We start from the raw sequence: 21,953 nt of genomic DNA, 5'->3' as shown, positions 1-21,953 counted from the left end.
CCAAATGCTGACAGAAAAGAAAAGAGAAGGAAGAGAAGAGAAGAGAAGAAAGGGAAAGAAGGAAGAAAGAAAGGAAGGACGAAAGGAAGGAAGGAAGGAAGGAAGGAAGGAAGGAAGGAAGGAAGGAAGGAAGAGGGAAGGAAGGAAAAAAAGAAAGAAGGAAGGAAGAAATGAGGCAGGAAGGAGAGGAAAGAAAGAAGAAGAAAATGTGTCACATACTATATGCATAATAACACATGAAATGTTGCCAAAGGCACTGATTTGGTCATAAAACAAGAGGCAGTACCACATAGGAGAGCAGGGCTCCAGTCTGGGTGATTTTATACAAATCCGTTAACTTTCCTTGCTTCTTCTGTAGCATGGGGGTAAAAACAGCTGTCCTACCACCTCACCGCTTATTTGGAGGATGAAGAATGATGGATGTGAAGTCCTCGGTAAACCTTAAGCAGGAGACATGCTACAGAGTGGTTATGGGAAGGCAGGGCAGGGACCTGAAGCCAGCCGCTGGGCCGCTTCCAGTCGGGCCTCTTAACCTCATCCTCTGTGCCTCAGTCTTTCATCTGTAAAGCGGGCAGTGCTTACCTGGAGGGAGGTTGCAGGGATTAAATGCAATAACACACTGAACCAAACGGCGGACGCCCATCTGGTGAATGGGCAGCCCCCAGTTACTGGAAGGCAGCCCTGTTGTTTCCTTCAATCTCACATTAAATAACTTGAATTTGGAAGAAGAGGAAGTTAAAAGGAGACAGATAAGTATTGAGTAGACAAACGTACAAAGACCTGATGTAATCTAAGCAGATCACTTCTGGTACGTGCCAAACAAGAACAGAAACCTAATACCATTTTTAGCCTTAGAGAAACCCAAAGTTTATTACATCACAGAGAACACTGTGATAAAGACATTTATCTTGGGAAAACCGAACTTGGGGTTTCTGATCTTCATGTTAATACTGAGCCATAAAAATGCAACAAAGGGGAAAAAGGAATAACAAGAATTATCGCCATTCATGTAAAGTTTGTAACCTACCACGTTAAAGGATAAAGTGCTAGGGTCCGTGTCTTCCACTGGCTCCTTTGCCATATGATCTGAAAAAAGCAAACAAACAAGTGGAGAGTATTTAATTTAAGAGCACAAAGGTGTCCTTTGAGAACTGTCTTCACAGCGATGCAAACCACCCTAATCAGGTTTGAGAAACACTTACTTTCAATCATTACTCAAAACAAATTCAGGAGGAATGGGGTCAGACCACACCAAGAAAGAGATTAAGACAAATAAACTTCATTTAAAAAAAAACAACACCATAATTTGGGACAGTTTCCTTGTAAATATCTATAAACACTCAGAGTTCCAAATAGTCATGAACTATGCAGATGTCATTCTCAGGACTATGTGGCATACTGGATTTGATTATAACTTTGTCTTCTGCTTCTCTCCATTTCCTACTCTTTTGTAACTCATTAAAAACTTTTTTTAATGTTTTATTTTTTAGACAGAGAGAGAGAGAGTGTGCAGGGGAGGGGCAGAAAGAGAGAGGGAGACACAGAATCTGAAGCAGGCTCCAGGCTCCAAGCTGTCGGCACAGAGCCCGACACAGGGCTCGAACTGGCCAACCGTGAGATCATGACCTGAGCTGAAGTCAGCCGCTTAACCGACTGAGCCACCCTGGTGCCCCTCATTTTTATAACTTTAAAATACTAAGCATCTGGATGTGGTTTATGCAAATTAATAAAGTCAGAAATACCTCCCAGTATCATTATCAAACAAAAAGTGACTTTGATTTCCCAATATATTTGCTTCTTATTTACCACTTGTTGCATTTCAGGAACTGAATGAGGAAATGCAGAAAAAGGGATAGGCCTCGGTCAAAGCCACAACTACATCTTAAGAATTTGCACAAAGTAGAAAAAGGTTCCCCTCTCCAAGACACTTTATCAGACATCTGCCAGAAAACTATCTTAATAAAGAACCAAATCTGTTTGGGGAGGGGGTCCTCGAGATTTGTGCAGCACACCACCCACGAAACCCCCTAAGGGGCAGCCTTGGGTCAGCCGACTTTTCAACTTTCATTTTTTCCCTCCAGATCTTCATTAAGTATACACTGTGGACCAGGCACTTAGACCCAGGAAATGCCTTTGGGGATCCAAATGAGCATAGCAGGATGATTTATAATAATTTGTGTTTGTTCTCCCTAGATGTTTCCCTTCTAGAATGTGTCTGGACTTTCCCCATGTCTTTGCCTGGCAGGTGTTGACAATGCCCAAAGGAGCAGCAGTGTGAAGGGAACATCTATTTGTTTGTTTTATGACAGCCTAGTCATTGGAGAGATTAAACAAGATGGCCCAGAGGAGTGGGGACAAACGAGGAGAGCTTTCGCCAGTGTCATTCCACAGAGCAGGGGACAGACATCTGCAGCCTCATGAGTGGGGACCGTGGCCTGGTCCCTGGCAGAGCCCAGAGGTAGCAAGGCCACAGCAGGAGATGCACCAAGGGGACTTCCCAACCCCAGCAAAGGGACCCGTGGTTTGTGTCTAGCACAGAAACAAAGGGCTGCTGGATCGCAAGGGTCCTGCAAGGCCCAGACCCTGAGGACAGCAATGCCCACCAAAATGTACTAAAAATTCAAGGCCCCTCTCTAGTTTTCCAAGCACCACATCATCCTCTCAGATTCCCGTGTGACCCTGAGGAAGGGGCCAGGTCCCGACTCGGACTGAAAAGGAATTTCCTGGGAGCCCAGGGGAATATGGACTCAAATATGGATTTAAATCCATGTAAACGAAACAGGAACCACCTGTGTTGCTGATTTCACCCAGAGTTTTCACAACTGCTCCTGCCCAAGTGATAAGTCATTATAATACAGAGCCCTCAGTGTTAAGAAACACAAGTGCAGAATGCTACGGAAACAAGAGGAAGCGTAAATGCCCAGCCTGGGGTACACGGTGGGGTTGTGGGGGGGGGCGGGGAGAAGATCCTGCCGGGGAATGGACAGCTGGGTCTGGAAGGATGAAGTGAAGCTAGCCAGGAGAAGGGGTTGGGGGAGGGAAAAGCATTCTAGAGAGAAGGAACAGCATGGGAGAAGGCTGAGAGGGGATAAAGAACATGGCACATTAGTATACTTCAGATATGTCCGGCCAGACACATCGAGTTTGGTTTCTGAGTTTTTCCTTTTCATTCTTCTCCTTCCGGTTCCTGGCTGGAGACAGGGTGGTGGAAGCCTTCACTGAGTAATCTCAAGTTCCTTCCTCCCTCCCCACCTATCACGGCCTTGTTGCAACAATTTCATTTTCACTAAAGCATACTTAGATGCTAATGCTTTATTTTTTTTTTTTATTTTGAGAGACAGAGAAGGAGCGAGCGCAGAGGAGGGGCAGAGAGAGGGGAGGAGAAAGAGAATCCCAAGCAGGCTCCATGTTCAGCCTAACTCAGGGCTCAACGCCAGGACCGTGAGATCATGACCTGAGCTGAAATCGACAGTCAGATGCTCAACCGACTGAGCCACACAGGCAGGCGTCTCTGGATGGTAATACTTTAAAACCTGCCCCCCACCGGGGGTGTGGTGTATCAGCAGGTATCAACAATGGCATTTCAGGTCAAGGGCTGTGCAGGACCTAGAGAGCTGGGGAGGGGTGTGTGTGGGGGGGGAGGTGGTGGTTTCCAAATGACCCTAACAGAATTCATGCAGACCTCACCCACTGTATCTGTAAGTTAGTTCTGTTTCCTACAGAAAAATTAACATGAAAGGAAGGAAAAAGAGGAAGAAAACGGAGGACATGGTCAGGAAAGGCAGAATCACACCAAAAGTGGCAGTGAGGACTCAAACAGCACAGTTAAGGAAGGCACAGTGGGCTTGGGTGCTGAAGGCTTTGGTTCTCCCTGCCACATCCTGAGAGCAGTGGTCTGGCCTTGAGCCATTGTGACCTTGGATGACTCACCTAAGTGCTTATGGCTTCAGGCTCCTCCCCTGTAACCTGCGGGGTGGGGGGAAGGGGGGATAGGGGGGCCCCAGGTGATGGATATTGTGGTCAGGCCAGGATTGGGAACCCCATGCTGGAGGAGCGTGCCTCACAAAGCTATGAGGTGAACAGGAAAAGCCAGGCGGATGATGGCACGTGTTTGGAGGCCCAAAGTCTCTTGCTTTGGTCTGAAATCTCTGAGACTAAACAGAATTTATGATGGCAAGGGCACAAAGGAATTCAGGTTTTTCATTTTCTGATGTATGGCAGCAAAGCGAAAGGGTAATCGGGAAAGGCGATGTGTTCGGACCCCGTAGTAAAGGCACGTCCAGGTTTTTTATCACCTTCATTGGAGTCTCTGACGTAGATCAGGCCGTGGAGGAAGTTCTTCTGTGCACATCACTGCCAAGCACGCACACAGACCCAGGCTTGCGTGGTGCCCAATGTGCCCTGCCTGACATCGTGCCTTCTCCCACCCGGGACGTCCTTGTGGTTCGCGCTCAACTACCTGTGTCCGCCAGGCCTGGGTGGGTGTGTACCAAGGAGGGTATTTGGAGGAGGGCTGATCCTGATTCTCTGACACTGGTCTGGAAGTAGGAAGTTGCCCTAAAGGACTTCTGAGAGCCCTTGGAGCTGCATGTTTACAGTATTATTACATATAAAATCAAATCTCTTATTTAGAAGCATTACAGTGTGTATTTTTTATAAGTTCCAGGGAACAGCAGGCAGGGCCCGCAGGCAAAGCTCTGACAGCAGCTGGGACATGGGGCACGGGAGGAGCCAAAACAGAAAGGGGGACCACATGAGCTCAGGCTGGGACTTCCCCTAGCTCCCAGCCGAAGCCCTGCTCTCTCTGGCAGTGCTTTCCTCCCAAAGCCACCTCGACTCCGGGATCAATGTCTCCAGGCAAGAAGATACACATCACCCCAAGTTACCTGGGAACTGACCAAAAAGGATCTCGCTGATGGCACTGATGTTTAATTTATATGAGCGTCTTCTGGAGAGTTCTCAAAAGGCACGAGAGAAGCCCGTGGTGACCTGACGCAGCGTGGCCCTGGAGGATACCTGGCCCGGCTCTCGGAGACATCAGGGGAGAGCAAGCTAGGCAGGCTGCTAGATCGTTTCTTCTTTCTCTGGGCCTCAGGTTCCTAATCTGTAATAGTCAGGGGTGAACAGAGCCTCCACGCGTCCTTCCAGCTTTAAAGGTCCATGAGCGGTGAGAAGCAGTGGCCCCATCGGCCAAAGAGCATCTTCAGGCTAAAGTCACTGAATGATATAGGAAGCCGCGGTCAGCACCTTCCTCTGAAATTCCCATTAGAGCTCCCGCTTACCTGGTGCCCAGCCCGTGCTGCAGGGGTTACCCCCAGGCTCAGTGTATCCTCGCAGGAACCCCGAGGAAGGTTCTGGTGCCTCCCTTTTTACATAACTGTGTGCCTAAAGTCACAGGGTAATACAAGAGCCAGAATCTGGACCTAGGACTTTTTGACTTCAAAATCTGCCTATTTTGGGGCGCCTGGGTCGCTCAGTCAGTTAAGTGTCTGACTTCGGCTCAGGTCATGATCTCATGGTTCATGTGTTCAAGCCCCGCATCGGGCTCTGTGCTGAGAGCTCAGAGCCTGGAGCCTGCTTCGGATTCTGTCTCCCTCTCCCTCTGCCCCTCCCCCACTCAACGCTCTGTCTCTCTGTCTCTCTCTCAAAAATAAACAAACATTGAAAAAAAATTTTTTTTTAATCTGCCTAATTTCCACTACTTTCTAGAAGTTCACGCACTGACTACCTGACATGCTCCCCTGGGGGGAATCTCAGTGTCCAGATTTTCCCTTTTAATAAGGATGTTAGATTAGGACCTACTCTAATGACCTCATTTTAACTAGATTACATCTGTAAAGCCTCTATTTCGAAATAAGGTCACATTCTGAGGTACTGGAGATTAGAATGACAGCAATGTTTCTGGAGGAACGCAGCTCAACCCATCATAGTTTACTCTCTGGCCCCCCAATTCACATCCCTCCCACGTGCAAAATACAGGCACCGAGCGTTCCCCCAAAGTACTATGCATTCCGGCACCAGCTCTAAGTCCCAAATCTCCTCCTGACTCCTCATCCGCTCAATGACCCAAATCGCATCCTTAGAACCGTGGACCGCAGCCCACGGCCTCTCCAGAAGCAACCGTCCCCTATTTTGCAACACACACCCTGGTGAGCCACCCAACAGCCCAACAGCCGTATGGTTCCGCTCCAACACCTCCCTTCATTAGCCATGGAACACGGGCGCCACCCGTTCCTAGACACAGTCTTTCAAGGGAAATCCAAAGACCTCCTCTAAGGATGTTCTTTCAGAGCGAACAAAGAGGGAAGCATGCCGGAGCGCCCTGGCTTTCCCAGGGAACCAGGAGCCATGAGAGGCCTTGTGTGCTTTCGAGTGAAGAACTCAAGACAAGTTTCGAACTTGCAGTTTCAGAGCGAACTTATTTTTCCTCTGTTATTAGGATTTTGTGAGTACGATCGCTTTTCTGTTGACCGACGGCTGTTTTCATTCCTGGTTATGAAGAAGTCCTAGAGCCCTAACCATACTCGGGACACAAGGTCTCAGGGAGGCAGTGCTCTGGTGGCGCTGGCACACTGTTCATTTTCTCTTCTTCCCTGCCGTCTGCAGACCTCACATCAGGTGCTGAACAAGCGGAAGAAGGACCAGGGGTCCAGAAAGTGCACACCCAGGGGGTGCCTAGGTGGCTCAGATGGTGGCATCCAACTCTTGAGTTCTTCAGCTCAGGTCACGATCTCAGGGTTCACGGGTTTGAGCCCCACATCAGGCTCTGTGCTGACAGCACAGAGGCTGCTTGGGATTCTGTCTCTCCCTCTCTGTCTGCCCCTCTCCTGCTGCAGCATGCTCTTTCTCTCAAAATAAATAAACTTAAAAAAGAAGAAAAGGAGAAAGGAGAACTCCAGCTTGCCACGGCTCTCTGGTGCATCTGAAGAAGGGCTAGCCGGTCTGGCTGGTCAAACACCTGTGCTCCTTGAAGCGGCTGGCTCTTCTGTCCTGGTTTCCATTCCCACTGCTACCTGGGACCCACCTAAACTCATGGTGGGGGGGTGCTGGGAGGGGCAGTGAGAGATGAGGGGCCACCCAGGGCTGTCCTGAGCTGCTGCCCCACCAGCAGCCTCACTGCACAGTGCAAACGGGGACCCCAGAACAAAGGAAGGACAAGCGCCCACGAGCTGGTGGCCCTGGGCAGTTAGCTCATCGCAGTGATTCACCCCCACCTCCTCAACCCAAGGTTTTAAAGCCTCTTTCTTTGCTTCTGGCTTGAAGTCTGTATGAACGTGAGCCAGACTGGACTCACCTCCGACACAGATGATCTGACTCATTCCTTGTTCGATTTTTATTAGTGGCAGAGATAGAGTGAGACAGCCTTACTAGAACCTGCATGACTGTTCTTCTTCCGTGTGGCCCCAACAGTCTTGCAGATTTTCTCAGTGCAAAACGTTGTTTCCTCACACTAAGCTCATAACCTGCTATGATAGTATATATATACCTTTGTTATTTGCACGTGAAGACACAAACATCTTTTTTATCTTTACAAGGTAAACTCAGTTGACATATCTAACTGCATGAAGAAGTTTCTAAAATGTCAAAACAAGAAAAGCTTTTACTGCCCACAGTTTGAAGCATATGTGATTAAACTGTATTCTTCCATTCATTCAGTGAGGCAGTAAGTATTTAACCAGGGCTTACAAAGCACTGAGCGGTGTGGGAAACAGAGGCAGAAACAAATGGTAGACAAAATTAAATGGCCTTATAACCTGCAGCCCATTGACAATTATCGAGTGTAACAATTCTCCAGGACCTCCCTATTGTCTTGATGTTGAGGCTTTGCTGGAAGGGAAAACCACCTTAGCACGAAGACAGCCAGGCCTCCAGGATCTGTGAGTCTTCTTTAGCATATAAAAATGCTGTTGGAAACTTCCTCTTGCCTTTACCTCCCCAGCTCCCAAGTATGTAATCAGCCACTCCTCACCATCGGGGCATCGATTCCTGCCCCACGGGTCCTGTCCCTGTGCTTTAATAAGATCACCTTTTTTTTTTTTTTTTTTTTTTTTTTCATCAAAGATGTCTCAAGAATTCCTTCGTGTCCTTTGGTTCCGGATCCCCACCACCACTTGGAAACCACACCACCGAATACTGTGACAGGTGTGAGCTCTGTCCAACAGCTTACTGTCTAGTTGGGGACAGACAGGAGTGGGGGTGGAAGGGCGGTGAAGAGGGCCTTCCGGACAATGAAAACAATGTCTGCGAAGGGGCAGGGACGGCAGGGGTAGGTAGAGACGGACGTAGAGAGAATGAAACCTCTGAAGGACTGAGAATCTGTTAGAAAAGTCCATGCAGGTTTCTTAAGTAGACAAGTGCAGGATCTGTTAGGTCTCTGGCCACCTTTTGGTGAAGCGGCAGGTAAAAGGCAAGCGTAGGTGTGAACACGGCAGGTGAGCGCTGAGTGCAGGAAGTCAGGAGAGAGCATGGGAGCTTGGTCAGGGATGCAGAAGGGAAGACTCCCTTTAATGAGTTCCACACATTGGCACCATCTGTGGCTTCATTGCAGAAATAGAAGGGGTGGGCGGGTATGCGCTGGAGGTTACAGACATTAAATGAGAAAGGGAAAGTCATTTTCGATCTTTTTTTAGATGGAGGAACCCTCCTCTTACTGATAGACTCCCAGAGTGGGAACGGACATGGGGACATCTTTCGAATGTCTGAATAGGTTCTTCTATATCTTTGTGAGTGACAAGGAGACCTCGACCTTAGGAGGTCTCTCCCCACTCTGTGGGAAGCCAGAAAGATCTCACGTACAGATTTGGGTTCTACCTCTTAAAGTTCAGGAGACCAGTTTCTGTTGAAGGACACCCTCCTATCATCATCCCCTCTGGTCACGCCTCATGTGCTGGGATTTCCAAGTCCTTTGTTCCATTTTGGCTGGGCCAGGCAGACCAAGAACACCACGACAGGAATTCTAGATCCTGTAGTGCTAGTGTGGTCCGCTAAGACCACGTTGGCTGCCCTGGTGGCCTCTTCACACCATGACTCACTGAGGCTTTTTATACACTGTATCACTATTAAGGGACAGTTCCTGGGCCTTGTCTTCTCTGGTGCCATTAATTTGGGGGGCCCAAGCAGATTTTACACTTGTCCCCATTCCATGGATCCCCGTACCCCCTCCCCCCCAATCTTTTTGAAGCCCCTTCGCCACTATCATGTAATGAGATCTGAGACGACTGTTGGTAAAATCGGGCCTCACACCTCTTGGCACTTGTCTGTCCATCGGGTTCTTGGAAGACGTGGATGTGGAGGTGAGTGGGGGTGGCTGCCCTTTCTGTTTTTTCCCAAACAGTGGGTATGGGGGGAAGGAAAGGAGATCCAGACAACTGATTTATTTCCCATTTCCCTGGAAAACATATTTACCATTCCCCACTTGAAGAAGAATTTAGACCTTGCTTCAAAATCTTCAGGAAACTCTCCCAAACTTAGCACACCATGATGCCAATGTAGCTGTCTTCTGACTCACCTCCAGATACTTTGTCTCCTCCTAACTGCTCAAACCACAGATTAATGATGGAATGTTGCTCTGTCCCTGCCCAAGCCCAGGCCAGAAAATAGGAAACACGTTTATCTACGCAGTTACAGGCAGTTCTGTATATGTGGTTTTCTCCGCAGCCTTTCCAACCTCAGCAAAGGAGAAAAATCCGTAGCGTGCCCCGGGGAGTAGCTCGATCATTCATTCATTCCTCCCAAGACGATGGGAGAGCAAGGGCAGAAATCCTGGAAGGTGAAGTCTGAGGAGGCCCTTAAATCAAGTAAGAGATGAAAGAAAAATCGAGATTCTGGCCTGGGTACACACAGTATTTTAACATAAGGACAGAACTAGAGACCATTCTAATTAAAGGCCTCTACAGGTGGGATCCCACAGGTGGGATCAGCCTCTCGGTTTCCTGGATACCAGTTCATGCAACGGCTCTGAGGGCCAACGTACATACAGAACAAAAGCATTTAATGAAAGTGAAAAACAGGAGAGAAAAGGAGAAATGAGAAGGCCTGTGAGTGGGGAGAAAGGAAGAGCCGGGGAGGAAAGAATGAAATCCACTCCTTGCGCTCTTTCCTGCCAGAGAGGCTTGAGAGACTTGTTTCAACTGGGATCCCGAGTCCAGAACAAAAGCGGCGGGGGCCACAGCGCGGGGAGAGGGAAGGCGCGTCCCAGGCACGCGTGGGGGTGCCGAAGGGTGGGGGCGGCGGGCGCGCAGGAGGCCGGCGAGACCCGCGGGGATCGGCAGCCGCTCGCGGGGGGGACCTTGCACCGCGCCCTCGGGGCCCCGGGCGCCGCCGCGGTCCCCGGCCCGACCCCGCGCGGACCGGGGTGCGGCGCCCCGTCCAAGGTCGTCCCGGGAAGCCCCGGGGGTCGCGGGAGGCTCGGCCCCACGGTAGCTGCGGGAGCCTGGCGAGCTCGCGGGTCGCGGTTCCCGCTCCAGGTGAGGGCGCGGTGTCACTTTACCTGCGCGCAGAGGGTCGTCCGGGAAAGCCATGGGGCGGGGTGGGGCAGACGAGCGCCCAAGGGGGCTGCGCGGCCTCGGGGACGGGGTTGGAGAGCGGGAGGGCAGGGATGGCAAGTCCTGCCGTGCCGACGCTCCCGGAGCTCACCACCGCGGCTCTGCGCGCCCCTCCTCCTCCTCCTCCTCCACCTCCTCCCAGACTCTCCGCAGCGTCCTCCGCGTGCTCACTTCCTGCTTCGGCAATTAGCAAAGCCCCTTCTCGGCGCGGCCGCCTCCCTCCCTCGGCAGGCGCGGGCCGGGGCCGGGGCGCGGGGAGGGGCGCCCGCGTGCCCGGAGCGTCGCCAGTTCGGGCAGCGCCCGCAGCGGGCGTCCTTCCTGCCGCGCGCCCAGGCTCCCGCCCTGACGGCCCCTCGAGCGCCGTTCCGGCCTGGCTGCGAAGGAATCAGTGGCCTTAAATCCCGGCTGCAGTCGCGGGTCGCCGTGCTGGCCCCCTAATCACGCCGGGGCCGGCACGCAGCTCTCCCACCGCAGGCCCCGCGATCTGCTGTCTAAAGTCTCCCGGTCTTTGGGCAGCGAATGGCGCTGCATGGTGGCACACGCTGACAACCGCGATTCGGAGTTTTCTTTGGGCGATAGCTATTACGTGGCCTCCAGGATAGATGCTGCACAAAGGGAGGGAAACGAGAGAGCGCCTGATCCACACCCGTACAGCCGTTCTAGAAAAATAGCCGGGGTTCTCTCGGAAATGCGGAATCGGTTCTTACAAGAAAACCACTAAGGTCTAATTTAAAGGGGAACATGCGCCAGTTACTTACGGGAGCACAGACTGGCGTCGTTTACCAAGAATACATTAGAGATAGTTGTATTTTTTAAAAATTTTTCCAACGTTTATTCACTTTCCTAGAGACAGTGTGCGGGGGAGGGGCAGAGAGCGAGGGAGACACGGACTCTGAAGCAGGCTCCAGGCTCTGAGTTCCGCGGGGCTGGAACTCGGGAACCGCGAGATCAGGACCCACCCGAGCTGCAGTCGTCCGGCGCTTAACCCACTGAGCCACCCAGGCTTCCCAAAGACAGTTGTATTTTAATTAAAACTATCGTCAGTCATAAGTCTATTACACAAACGTTATAGGCAATTTAAATGTAACAGGACTCTCCTAAGGGTTTTTAAAGAATCCACATCGGCCTGGGCAGGTGAGGATGGAAAGACGTATGTAAGAGACAGCATAATCGCTGTTAGCATGCAGTGTCAGCAATTGATCATTAAAGGAGCCGCCTCCAGCCCAAAGCTCAGCTTTGAGAAACGCAGAAAAGCAGCAAATACCTACATACCCTCGTGGTGACCAGAGGCTTGTTTTGTGCTTCTCCTCATCTGTTTAGTGGTCCGGAGGCCCATGGCGCTCTCCAGATTGGTGTCTTAGTCTCTGGAAGAGGCCATGGAAGAGGCAAGAGCCTCAGAAAAGAGTGACCCGCTGTGTGTCTGAAGAAAGTAACAACCTTCTAGATGAAGCTTTCTGGGGAACTTGTAAGTGGGAACGTAAGCTTCCTTCTGGTCTGCTTCTGATAGGAAGGGAAATTTTTTCTAGGAGTATTTTCTCTTCGAATCTATTTTGAGGTTTGGTTTGTGGTTCTTGCAGACTTCTCACGAACATGGAATTATTTCTAAAGTTGGTTGGCAGGAACCGCATATCAAATTGTGCTATCTTGTTAACACTGTAAGCTCGAGCATTGCCCTAAAGCTGGTTGGCCTTTCAAAACCCTGAACTAGAATTCATCTCTGTATCACTCTCATTCTTTATTATACCGAATAGAAGATAGGTGGCAGAAATGTACTTTCAGATTAAATTTTTTTTTAAAGATTGATTATGGACGTAAATTATTATCTCCTTTCATTCAATTTCCTTGTACCTCCTTTTCTATGAATTGCAACCATAACCCATCATTATCTTCACTGTTTCCATGTGCTTTGTGAACTATAAAGTGTGCACTACAAACGAGAACTTTTTTTTTTTTTTTTTGCAATTTACAAAAGAACTAATTTAAAAACAATTCTCATCCACCATCATTCCCACAGATTCCCATACAAGCTATTTGCTCTCACATTTTGTCATTCGGCTTTTGCTTCTATTGCTTCTAAAGAGTGTAAAACACTCAGCTCAGGCCATGACTCAGCTTGTTTCAGCTGACTTCAGCTCAGGCCATGATCTCATGGTTCGTGAGTTTGAGCCCTGTGTCGGGTTCTGTGCTGGCAGCACAGAGCCTGGAAGCTGCTTCAGATTCTGTGACTCCTCTCTCTGCCCCTCCCCTGCTCTCTCAAAAATAAATAAACATTAAAAAAATTTTAAAAAGCACTCTTTAAAATGGACATTTTTTTACATTTCTGAGAGCCCCTACATACTCATGAATCTCAGAATCATGGTAAATGGGGATGGTGGACTTGGTAATCAAGGAGTCAGGCATGCTGGATATGACTCATGCCCCTGTCACTGGGAGTTTGGGTTACTTTGGCAAGCAATGCAAACTCTTGAGTGTAAGAATTTATAGGACTGTGAAACTTCAATGGAATAATGCGTCTATAAAGATACCTAAACCAGGGGCGCCTGGGTGGCTCAGTCAGTTAAGCATCCAACTTCAGCTCAGGTCATGATCTCATGGTTCATGAGTTCGAGCCCCCATTGGGCTGGTTGCTGTCAGCATAGAGTCCACTTCGGATCCTCTGTCCCCCTCTCTGTGCCCCTCCCCTGCTCATGCTCTCTCAAAAATGAGTAAACATTAAAAACAAACAAACAAAAAAAAAAAAACCTAAACCAGTGCCTCTCACATAGTAGGTACAAATAAACCAGCTACCTTCCTGTTTTCATTCTTTCCTTGGAATTTAGTTTATTGCAAGAAGTTCCTATTTGTTATAAGAAATTTGTTGTAGTATTTGTGCATAGCATAGATGGATGGATTGAGTCATAGCATCAAATAACATACTTTTTGAATTGCCCATCCCCCCTGCCCCAACGCCAAACAAAATGCCAAGCCCTGGGGAAACCAAAGTGAGAAGTCCCCAACTTTTAGAGTTTATGGTCAAGAGAGACTTGCAAATACTGTTTCACTATAGAACTGGGATCATGAAGGTTTAAACCAGGAAGAGAGCATGTGTAGAAAAAAGGCACTGAAGATGTATGCAAGCCATCTGGCTGGGTGGTGACCACCCTCAACCTGACAATTTGCCTTGAAAGCTTTCAGGCAAACTTTGAGACCTTTATTCAAGACAATCTGGCCTTAAGTAGAGAAAAACATACACACACACACACACACACACACACACACACAAACTGTTGGTCTTGTGTCTTTTCATGAACGGATGACAGTTATCAGAAATGTTATCTTTAAAGAGAGAAAGCATTAACTCAAAATATATTTTATTTGATTCATCACAGAATATGTTGTTTTTGTTCATTTTACACCATTGTGGCTAAGTGTTACTTAAATTTGTGCAACCTGAGATAAAAAGTTATTATTGAGGGTATGTACATTGTATACAATGAACCCAGCAAATTGTGCTCCCAGACAGGGTCTCATCTATATAAAAGTGGCTGTAATGGGGGCGCCTGGGTGGCTCAGTTGGTTAAGTGTCTGACTCTGGATTTCACCTCAGGTTATGATCTTACAGCTCACGGGTTCAAGTTCCATGTGGGGCTCCACACTGACAGTGTGGAGTCTGTTTGAAATATCTCTCCCTCTCTGTCCGCGCCTCTCCTGCTTGTGCTCTCTCTCAAAATAAATAAACATGAAAAAAAGTTTTTTTCAAGCAGCTATAATGGAAGTGCATGGATTTGGGGCAATAGGAGACTCCTCACATTCCAGAATGAGACAGTGCCTCCCTCAGCTGCATTTGTGTGATAAAACCCTGTGGAATTGTGTGTGCTGCAAGAGGCCTAATGAGAGTTAATACGTTTGCTTGTCTCCTTGAATTTTGTCCAGTGTGTTAAGGCACTTGTAGGGGATCTCAGCTGTCTTACCACCTGACTGCTCATGATAATGCCCCAGTTTTCTTCTGGAAAACCGCCATTCCCACTTTCAGTCCATGTGATTAGGCAGTGGCAACATCACCCTGACGCCCGACTCTAGGGTTTGGGCGTGTGACCCAGTAATAGCCTTTCAGACCATTACTGAGTAAGCCAATGAGTCTAGGAGGTGCATGGGACCTTTGCCGGGTCAGTGGGGCCGTGGGGCCAGTGGGGTCTCTAAATAACTAGCCGGAGATCATTTCTTCCACCACACCACATGCTTGTGTGTGAAATGTTTGCCAGGGTGCACATCACAGAGAGCCTTGAATGCCAGACGAAAGCATTTGAGACTATTTTTCATGCAACAGGAAGCCAGGAAGCTAGTTTTGAAAAGCAGCATATGAAAATTGGTGTTTTTGGAGGATTAGTGTGGCAGCTGTGTGTAGGATAGGATGGAGGAAGGCGCGAACTCAATCCAAGAGTGCATTTAATCTTCACAGTGCACTGTAATTTATTACAGAGTTGAATTTGCATCCTTGTCCAAAAGTGAGGGAAACTCATATCTAAAAATTGTAAATGTTCTTTTGTTGCCTTTTTAAGCATTCGTTGTCTCCCATGAAGTGATTGCTTTATGCGTTTGCAGATGTTCCTTACAAATGATGTATTCCAAAATGTTGACAGAGGGACTAGAAAACTTATGTAAGGAAAATATTATCATTTTTGTTGATGTGAGCCCTATTTGACAGGGGCACAGCACTCTGGTGCATATATTTAAGCATGAATAGTTCTTAAAGTTTCTTCTACCTACTTGGACAAAAGCCGTTCTATGCACAGGAGAGTAAATCTCTCTTGCCAACTTCTACCAGCTTACTTTGAATCATTTACCCATTACGACGCATGAGTCAGAAAACCACCATTTTTGTGCTGTGTTTGGTTTTCCACAAAGAGAATGGAACAGTGGGTGATTCTCAGTGTGGGTCTTGCTAAAAACACTTTGAGTGCCATGGATAGGGAGCAGGAGGTACGGAGAGGTAAGGAGATGGGAGAAAAAGTATGGCTGTCTAATGAGCACTTTATCCTGGAACCTGACTACAGCCTTGCGCTCTCACCACTCACAAGTGTGTGCTGGTACCTTGACCTTGGGTGCCATCATCCTCAGCATGTTCGGCTGCTTTCTTAGTGAATATATATAATAGCAATTTATTTCTTGCTCCAGATATTAAGAGAAAATCTGATCAAAGAGATGAACTTTATGGATCAAAACCTGACACCCAACTAACTGAAGTCAGCTAGAGATTTTGTTCCATTTCTGCTGTTAGGAGAAAAGGGCAGATGAGAAGAAAACCTGGTGTTATTGGCGACCAACTAAAAGTTGTGTAGTCGGCACCTGAGAGTTTAGTTTCCTGTGCTGTGTACCCTCAGAATGTGGAACATGGGCTCAAGTTGCTGACTTGGGAATCTACAAAATCATCCATCATTTAATAAATTATTTTAAAACTTGTCATTTAGAGAGTACTCTTTTTTATAAAAAATGTTTATTTATTTTGAGAGAGAGAGAGAGAGAGAGCACACCAGTGGGACAGGGGCAGAGAGAGAGGGAGAGAGAGAATCCCAAGCAGACTCCACACTGTCCACACAGAGCCCAGTGCGGGGCTCGATCTCATGAACGGCGAGATCATGAGCTAAGCTGAAATCGAGAGTCAGACTCTTAACCAACCAAGCCATGTAGATGCCTCTAGAGTGTATTCCGAGCTAAGACAAGAAGGTGGACTTAGATACAAGTGAGTCAGATGAGGAACTATTAGAACTAATAGGTGAATTTAGCTTGGAGGAGAGAAAAAGCTCAATGTACAAAACACCACCAGCTTTCCTATAGATCAGCAATATGGAAATGGTGGAAATGATCCCATTAAAACAGCAAATAAAGCTATAAAGTTACTGGGGATAAATTCAATAAAACTATCTTTAAAAATCGCAAGAACTACAAAGCTTTCCTGAAGGCTGTGGAAAATAAATCTGAGTAGATAGAGAACTATACCAGGTTAATTGATAGGAAGCCTCAATATTGTAAAGATACTCATGGTTCCCTAATTAATCTATGCAGTTAATGAAACCCAATCAAACTAATAAGATTTTCTTCGAACATGAAACTGGTTGTAAATTTATATGGAAGGGTAAATTCAAGATAATTTTGAAAAAGAATAACAAAAAGGTGGTATTTGCCCTATGAGATAGCAAGGTATTATAAAGTAACAGTAATTAAAACAGTGAGTATTGGTATAGAAAAGGATTAACAGGAGCAGAAAAAAATGAAGCACAGATTCTTGTATCTTTGGGGAATTTGCTATATGATTGAAACATTTAAATGTTGAGAAGATAGTTCAAAAATAGTATGGGGATATTTTGCTATTTAGATGAACAATGCGATTTATAGCCCTACCATACCTTATACATAAAAGTAAGCTTCAAATAGATTAAATATCTAACTGTAAATTATTTAACATTAAAATTAGTAAGAGAAACTATAAGAGAGAATGTTTTAATAACTTTAGTAACAGGAAAAGCTTTCTTAAGGTAAAAAAAATCAACAGACATGAAAGAAAAATCTGATAAACCTAACTGGATAAAAATTCAAATTCTGCACCATAAGACAATAGAAAATTATAAAACAGGGGTAAACTTAGAGAAATTAATTACATATATGATATTCTATTTTGTAACTTATAAAACTTATAATTATAAAATATAAAAATTAATTAAATATAAAATATAAATTTAGGTAAAAATATAAAATAAGATATTTGTATTTCTAATTATAAAATAGAATAGTATATAATATATAACTTATATATATAAAAAATCAGTCCAAAGTTTTAAGAATTTATTTAAATAAATTAAAATATGTTAACAATAATTCAGCATAAGGTTGGACAAACACTAGGTAGAAAATCCCCAGAAGAAACAAAAATGGTCAATAAAAATATAAGATATTCTGGGGCGCCTGGGTGGCTTGGTCGGTTAAGCGTCCGACTTCGGCTCAGGTCATGATCTCACGGTCCGTGAGTTCAAGCCCCGCGTTGGGCTCTGTGCTGACAGCTCAGAGCCTGGAGCCTGTTTCAGATTCTGTGTCTCCCTCTCTCTCTGCCCCTCCCCTGTTCATGCTCTGTCTCTCTCTGTCTCAAAAATAAATAAACGTTTAAAAAAATATATATAAGATATTCAACCTTGTAAAAATAAAAGAAATGCAAACTCAAGCAATGAGAAGCTAGCAGAAGGGCAAAAACTTGAAATCTTGCCAATATCAAATACTGGCAAGACTGAAGAAACAGGTTTTCATACACTGTAGGAATGTTAATTTATATGGTCACATTGGAGAGCAATTTGACCTAAAATTGCTAAATTCGCTAACATTGACCCAAAATTTCTCTAAAGGAATATTTGCATGTGCTACTCGGAGGCAGGCATAAGAATGCTGGATGCAGTGTTTTTGCCATAGCAAATATTAGAAACAATCTAAATGTCAATCAATAGGGGGATGAATAAATATATAATATAATCATGCAATGCAATATTTTACAGAAGGTACCAAAAGTAAGCTAGGAAACATTTTAAATGAAAAAACAAGTTGCAAAGTGATATCAGGGGTAGACACAAGCCAATCCATATGTTTTCTATAACTACATTCTAATTTTTAAAAAATGGATACATACCAACTTTACCCTGCAACCAAAGCAGAGTAACCAGAACTAGATCTACCCTCTTGCCTGAAACAAGAACAGCAAAAAACCCAAGTAAAATATATGAAACAACAGTTTTTAAGGCACTACACATCAGGCAAAAAAGGCCAGTGATCCCTAAGAGCCAGGATATAAGCGAGGTGATTCCTGTGCTTGCCCCAGCTTAACGCTTTGAGAGAATTTCCAGGGTGTGGCGCAGAGAAAGGGATCGAGGCAGAGTCTTATGGACTCCCTGATGTGAAGAACTGTGGCTAGAAGTCACAGGACAGGAAGCTGTAGAGACTTCGCAGAAAGGTCCTCAGAGATCCATGGGATGTCCCTCTTGGCTACTCAGCATACCATTTACTGATAGATGCGTTCATGTTGGAAATGACCCACAGTTGGGGAGGATGATGAGAGGGACTGTAGTAGAAGATCAGAGGGAACAGTACCCGGGGCTCACTCGGAGCCATGAATAGTGCTTACCAGTCCAACCGGACTGCAAATACCTTGCATTTCATGGGAATTTGGTAGATTACACAGAAGAGTCTTGCCTCAGTACCGGTAAGTAATTACCCCTGGACTGATCAGGCACTGCCCCAGTCCCACCTAACAAATCTTAAAAGACCCAAAAGGATCAAACTCTTTTCAAGTAACTTAGCTGCATCCTGAAAAACTCAATAAATACAAATACAAAATACAGAAGTACAAAAATATCCAGTACCCAACAAGGTAAATGCACAGTGTCTGGGATATAAAGATACACTAGGCTTGCAAGAAGTAGGACAATGTAGGCTAATAATGAGGAGAAAAATTAGGTAATTAAAACTAACCCAGACCTGACACAAATGTTAGAATTAATGGAGAATAGTAGGGGTGCCTGGGTGGCTCAGTCGATTGAGCGTCTGACTTCAGCTCAGGTCATGATCTCACAGTTTGTGAGTTTGGGCATCAGGCTCTGTGCTGACAGCTTGGAGCCTGCAGGCTGCTTTGAATTCTGTGTCTCCCTCTCTCTCTGCCCCTCTCCTGCTCATACTCTGTCTCTCTCTCTCTGTCTCTCAAAAATAAATACATATTTTTAAAAAATTAAAAAAAGAATTTTCAAAAAAACCCCAGAATTAACGGAGAACATTAAAACTTTTATTATACCTGTATTCCATAGGTTCAACAAGCTATGTAGAGACACGGAAACTATTAAAAAATCCAAAGTAAAACTTTCAGAGATTAAAACCATACTACTTGAGGTTAAAAAAAAAAAAAAGAAGACTAGATGGGATTAGCAGCAGCTAAGACATTGCAAAAGAAAAGATTAGTGGCTTTAAGACACCGCAATTGAAAGCACTGAAAATGAACCTCAGGGATGGGGCACCTGGGTGGCTCTGTCTGACTTTGGCTCAGGTCATGATCTTGCCGTCCATGGGTTTGAACCCCGCGTCAGGCTCTGTGCTAACAGCTCAGAGCCTAGAGCCTGCTTTGGATTCTGCTTCCCTCTCTCTTCCCCTCCCCTGCTCACGCGGTCTCTCTCTCTCTCTCTCTCTCTCTCTCTCTCAAATAAACATAAAAAAAAAAAATGAACCTTGGGGAGAAAAAGTAATTTTATAAAAATGAAAATAACTGTGGGACAACTTCAAGTCACCTAATATACATGTAAAATACATGTAAATGAAATCCCTGAAATGGAAAGATGGTGGGGGACCAAAAATTGTTTGCAGAAAGAATGGCTGAAAGGTTTCCAAATTAGATGAAAACCTTAAACGCACAGATCCAAAAATGCTCAGTGAACACCCAGCACCAGAAACATGAAAACAACTTCACCAAGCCCCACACACTCCCATTTGCTCAAAGCCATAGACAAAGACTAAGTTTTAAAGTGGCCACAGGAAAAAAAGATACACGACAGAGCGACCAAACTAAGAATAACAACAGATTTCTTATCAGAAACCATGCAAGCCAGGAGACAGTGGATCAGTATGTTTAAAGGACATAGAACTGTACACCCAGTAGAAATGTATTTCAAAAATGAAGGTGAAGCTTTTTTTTTTTTTCAGACATGTAGAAGTTGAAAGAGTTCATCTCTGGCAGACCTGTACTAAAGGGGTCAGTGTATTTGAAAGCTAATAGATTTAAAGCAAAATAGTGACAATGTATGCAGAGTTTATAATCTATGTGAAGGTAAAATTGACTCAAAAGCAGGAAGGAGAGAAATGGAAGCACACACTTTTAAGGCTCTAATGCAGGAATTATTAAAATATCATTTAAAGCTATACTGTGATATGTTAAAGATGTATACAATCACCGAAATAACACGAATGAGACTTATGGCTAGCTAATAAGCCAATAAAGGAGATAAGATGAAGTCAGAAATAATACAGCATGGCAGTTTCTTAAAAAATTACATGTAGGAGCACCTGGGTGGCTCAGTCAGTTGTGTGTCTGACTCTTTCGATTTCAGTTCAGCTCACGATCCCAGGGTGGTGGGATCGAGCCCCGCATCAGAATCCATGCTGACGGTGGAGCCTGCTTAAGATTTTCTTTCTCTCTCTCTCTTCCTCTGCCCCTCTCCCTGCTCATGTGCTCTCTCTCTCTAAAAAAAAAAAAAAAAAGTCGGGGCGGGGGCACCTGGGTGTTTCAGCTGGTTAAGTGACCGACTCTTGATTTCGGCTCAGGTCATGATCTTATGGTTTATGAGTTCAAGCCCCACTGCCTTTGTGACAATGCAGAGCCTGATTGAGATTCTCTCTCTCTCCCTCTTTTTCTCTGACCTCCTGTGTACTCTTTCTCTCTCTCTCAAAATAAATACAAATTAAATGTATACCTACTATATGGTCCAGCCATTCCACCCTTACTCATTCACTCCAGAGCAATTAAAACATATTTAAAAGATTTGTGCATGAATATAAAACCTAAAACTATAAGACATCTAGAAGAAAACACAGGAGAAATTTTTGTGGCTTTGGGCTAAGCAAAGATTTCTTAGGTACAACACCAAAAACACATACCTATTAAAAAATGTAAATATTGGACTTCATCAAATTTTAAAACTTTTCCTTTTCTAAAGAAACTTAGAATAATGGAAAGGGCAGCCACTGCTGGGAGAGAATATTTGTAAAACATGTGTTCGACGAAGGACTTTTTGCCAAAACGTGAAAAGAACCCTCAACATAAGGAAACAAACAACCCAATGGAAAATGTATAAAACATTCAAAGAATCATTTGACCACAGAAGTTGGCAAATAAACACAAGGATAGATACTCACATCACTAGTACTTTAGGGAATTCTAATTAAAACCATAATGAGATACTACTTGACACATGTTAGGATGGCTAAACTAAGAGACTGACCATACCAGATGTTGGCAAGGATATGGAGGAGCTGGGATTCCCATGCCCTGGTGGTTGCAGTGTTAAGGAGTACAACCTGTTTGGAAAACCACTTGGCGGTTTCTTAAAAATGTAAATGTATACCTACAACATGATCTTGCTATTCTACATCTTTACCCACGTTTTTTAAAATCTCATGTCCAAAGACTGGTGCATGGTTCAGTGCAATTTTATTTGTAATAACTCCAAATTGGAAACAGCCCAGATGTCCATCAATGGGCGAATGGGTAAAAATATTGAGGTATACCTTTAGCATGGAAGCCTACTCGGTAATAAAAGGAATGAACTGGGGCATCTGGGTGGCTCAGTTGGTTAAGCATCCTGCTCTTGGTTTCAGCCCAGGTCATGATCTCACCGGTTGAGATCAAGCCCC

At 45.5% G+C, this 21,953-nt stretch overlaps 1 protein-coding gene across 11 annotated transcripts in view; it reads right to left on the bottom strand.

Moving 5' to 3' along the window:
- EDARADD (EDAR associated via death domain) overlaps positions 1-21,953 on the bottom strand; it is a 100,071-nt gene that overhangs the window by 63,710 nt on the left and 14,408 nt on the right. The window contains exons 2-4 of one of the 11 annotated variants that reach the window (XM_058696233.1): positions 18,193-18,246; positions 11,817-11,908; positions 1,028-1,086 (exon numbers count right to left, since the gene is read on the bottom strand). In XM_058696233.1, the coding sequence (XP_058552216.1) occupies positions 1,028-1,086; positions 11,817-11,880 (123 nt within the window). In that variant the 5' untranslated portion in view covers positions 11,881-11,908; positions 18,193-18,246. Of the gene's footprint in view, positions 1-1,027; positions 1,087-4,886; positions 5,218-10,489; positions 11,214-11,816; positions 12,169-18,192; positions 18,247-21,953 lie in introns of those variants that run through there. The other 10 variants (XM_058696241.1, XM_058696239.1, XM_058696238.1 and 7 more) reach the window with 10 other exon arrangements.

The sequence above is a fragment of the Neofelis nebulosa genome, chromosome 13 (genome assembly GCF_028018385.1).
Source record: "Neofelis nebulosa isolate mNeoNeb1 chromosome 13, mNeoNeb1.pri, whole genome shotgun sequence".
Lineage (NCBI taxonomy): Eukaryota > Metazoa > Chordata > Mammalia > Carnivora > Felidae > Neofelis > Neofelis nebulosa.
The sequence above is the reverse complement of the archived record's forward strand: the minus strand, read 5'-3'. Positions and strand labels throughout refer to the sequence as shown.